A 3,441-nucleotide genomic window follows, 5' to 3' on the forward strand; every position below is an offset into this window, starting at 1 on the left:
ACGAAATGGAATGGGAATAATTCGACGGCCGTGTTTCGATAGATGACCTTCAACTGAATCAGATCACCCTTCAGTGAGTTCCTTTTTCGGGATTGATATTTATTTTATAGTAGCCTTAACTGTAAATATTTTGAATAAGTTTTGAGTTAATAAAAATGAATTAAGCTGGCTTAACATGAAATTTTTTGGTATAGAGCGCTACTTCTCTGTCGTTGTCACCACCACGCTGTTGAATCGGAATAGTTCGACAACCATGTTCCAACGGACGAACTTCAATTGAATCAGATCACCCCTCAGTAAGTTATTTTTTGGATGACGATTTTTATTGTATATGGTAACCTGTTTATATCTTAAATGAGTTCGAGTGAATAAAAATGAATGAATCTAGCTAATTATTGTATAATTTGGTAGGTGAGCGCTACTTCACGCTCATTATCACATCCACGTCATTGAATTGGAATAATTCGACGACCGTATTCTGATGGTCGACCTCCAACTGAGTCTAATGTTAATTCAAGTGACCAAAAATTTTAAGTTCATAAGAACAGATGAAGTACTCATTTGCATTTTCTCGCTTTAGAACAAAATGCAGAAAATGGAATCGGAATTTCCAAATACTTTAATAGGTAAAAATTAATTCATCTTATACTAAATGTTGCGTTGCCTATAGCTTAAATAATTATTTTGTGTTCTCTCTTGCATTCTTAACCTTCAGTAGGAACTATGGTCGTCGAGTATTGCCGAACCGTCTTTCTGAAAGAATTTCATGGAATGATAATTGCGATAGAAGTTCAGGTACATCCAAAACAATCGATGCACTTGACGACGTTGGTCTTCCGAAACCTGTGTCACTTTTGGAAATCGGTGAAATTATGGACGAATTTCACGACGCCTACCATGACCTCTTCTGTGTGTGTTGCGTTTGCGACCCCATTTGTGCGCGTTCCGAAACAAAAGAATGGAGTCCGGGACAACTGAATCCTACGTTTTTTACACCATTAATGGAGCCGGTATAAGACTGTGGAGTACCGACACTTCACGGAGACCTTATTCGTCAATATGATGTCTCACAGTTTTTCAACGACAACATCGTCTTGTCCTTGCGCAATATTCTGCTTTCGCCACGAGGACTAATACATCACCGACAGGAAGACGGATGCGAATCTCGCTTGATGATTTTTTGTCGGGATTTTTTGTGAGCGCTTAACCAGAATCGTCTTCCCAAGTTCGCTGTTGCCAACGGCAGTTGGTGCGGAAGCTTCCCGAAGACCTTCGAAGATTGATAAACGGTACTTTATCTCTTCTCCGTCCTATTCAAACTTTCGGAAGAGTAGTCAAATTCCATGGACGCGGCTCACCGAAATATGGATAGCGTTTAACCGGACACATGTATTCAACAAGATTAGACACACCCTTGATAAGAAATAAAGTGCCTTTAAAACCAACAGACGCCCCTGTGCGTGTAGTGGTACTATCACCCTTTGGCAGAAATGAGACAGCTGCAAGAAAAACTAAAATTGCTATTACTAAGACCGTCTATGTCATTGAACCGGAAAAAAATTTCAGGTGTGCTCCATTTTTGGCGAAAAATGTGAAATCCACACATGGCCCCCATCATTACCGATACAGAAACACTGCAACAGTTGCCTTCTGGAGAAGTTTCCAATGATGTTTTCTGCATAAAAGAAATTGAATCTGCGCCCACAGCTGAGGATTCGGGTGCAGAAGTAGGTGGCGAGGAGAATAAAACTGGTGATGGGGCATCTTGTTTGGATAATACGTATGAAGAGACTGCTGACGCTGTTCTGTTGTCATCTACAGCAACGATTGGAAGTACTGAGTTTACTTAAAAGAATCCTTAAAAAGAAGTCGTGGAAGTTTTGCGGAACGACAATGTAATTCAAGTTGCAGACAACAATGAAAATATGAATATTGTTCGATCTAGTGAAGACGATCCGTGTTACCTAGAGAAATGCTATACAATTTTGCTACCGTTTGGAATAGGAGGGTATGGTGAGTTTCGTAAAATCCCCATATCCCAACAAGCTTTGGTATGATACCTGCTGAATTTAAGTACCCGTCAGTTTCAACATGTTGATTTCGTCTTCCCAACGTAGGACATGCTTACCCGAAAATGCATGTTCAACAAAGTCATGGCGAGTACAAAACTTCATTCTCGAACTGTTGATTGCAATGGGCAATCTCTGAACAAAGGAGAAGTATTTGGTCAGATATCTGCTATCGATATACAGAAGGCAGCTGAATTCAAACAACACAATCAAGACAAGACAATGCGCCACTGCTGCAGCCCTCGAAAAACGTATGCCGCCACTTCCCACAAGTGTGAGTGTATTAGCCGTAGAATTCTTCACTCAGCTCAAAGCGATTTCTTCGCCAATGCAGCATTCTCAAGCTGCAGCTGCAAGAAGTCGTTTGGATATGTATGCTGCTTTAAACAATCTAAGCAAACCAGGTCTCTGTCTAACGTATTGTTAAAAGGATTCCTGTATCACGATATAAAATTAAAGGTACACTCTCGGCTATCCCCAGGACCGGCGGGTGTTCAGTAAAGGGTCCCAAGATTCCCCACCAGGTTCGCTAGGTAAGTGGGCCCCTTGCGTCTCAGGGGTATAGTAAAAATGGGGGTTTTCGTTCGTAATGTATAGCAGCAGCTCTCCATTTTGAACGTGTTCAAAATTTGTTTTTCCGTAAAGTCATTGGTAGGGATCAAGATGAAAAGCGTCCTTTCAGACAAGGCGGTATATTTGGCGTCCCAATGCTTTCTGTGGAGCTGTCGAAGAACAAGGACACCTGACGTTACATATTCATTGTTTTTTGTGGCTTGCGGGCCATCGCAACCTTCACAAGCAGATTGGACGTGAATATCTTGAAAAAACCTTGAAAAGGTTACTTCCTCTCATGATATAACGTCAAAAATATGGTTTGTGGAAGCTGACTCGGTGGTAGGTGGAAAGCGGGACTAGCTTTGACACCAGTAACGAAGATATTTCACATCGTGTAGCAAATAATGCTTCGACTGGAAGAGAGGCTAACGAACGCTGTACCATTTCGAATGAACTGACGAACTGACAGATGAAGAAGATACAATCAACAACATCGTTGAAAAACTCAACATCTATCTACGACGAAGAGCTCCTGTTTTGTTCGTCCCAGAATTTAACGAATCCATTATGGCTGTTCTCAACTGCAACAATTGTCTACGTTACGCCGAGGATCAAAAAATTGATCTTATTTAGTTTTATACACAACTAAACACGGTACAGAAAACGAAAAGAGTTTAGCGGAAACCATGCGATCGTTGACTGTGCACGAAAACAAAATCCGGAAACAAACGGAAATAAATTCCACGCAACGGTCACTTTTTTCCATGAGTTTGGGCAAACTTCTTTCGGCAGATCGAGCGGCTACTAATGGTGAAAC

General features: G+C 41.2%; 1 protein-coding gene across 2 annotated transcripts; it reads left to right on the plus strand.

Annotated features, from left to right (window-relative positions):
• Window positions 1-1,675: 1,675 nt before the first annotated feature.
• On the plus strand, window positions 1,676-3,218 carry LOC124207525. 2 transcript variants are annotated; one of them, XM_046605037.1, is made up of 3 exons: window positions 1,676-2,051; window positions 2,118-2,343; window positions 2,841-3,218. In XM_046605037.1, the coding sequence occupies exons 1-3, from the start codon at window positions 1,926-1,928 to the stop codon at window positions 2,900-2,902; spliced, it is 414 nt and encodes a 137-aa protein (XP_046460993.1). In that variant the 5' UTR covers window positions 1,676-1,925; the 3' UTR covers window positions 2,903-3,218. The 2 variants fall into 2 exon arrangements, with proteins under 2 accessions (XP_046460993.1, XP_046460992.1); XM_046605036.1 differs by lacking the exon at window positions 2,841-3,218 and having other exon boundaries at window positions 2,118-2,606.
• Window positions 3,219-3,441: the final 223 nt, after the last annotated feature.

The sequence above is a fragment of the Daphnia pulex genome, chromosome 11 (genome assembly GCF_021134715.1).
Source record: "Daphnia pulex isolate KAP4 chromosome 11, ASM2113471v1".
Lineage (NCBI taxonomy): Eukaryota > Metazoa > Arthropoda > Branchiopoda > Diplostraca > Daphniidae > Daphnia > Daphnia pulex.

Bases quoted from the DNA above. Each gene is read 5' to 3' on its own strand.
- LOC124207525 (XM_046605036.1), top strand. From the start codon at position 1,926: ATGAATATTGTTCGATCTAGTGAAGACGATCCGTGTTACCTAGAGAAA. The intron at 2,052-2,117 runs GTATGATACCTG...TTCCCAACGTAG, and splicing joins CCATATCCCAACAAGCTTTG to GACATGCTTACCCGAAAATG.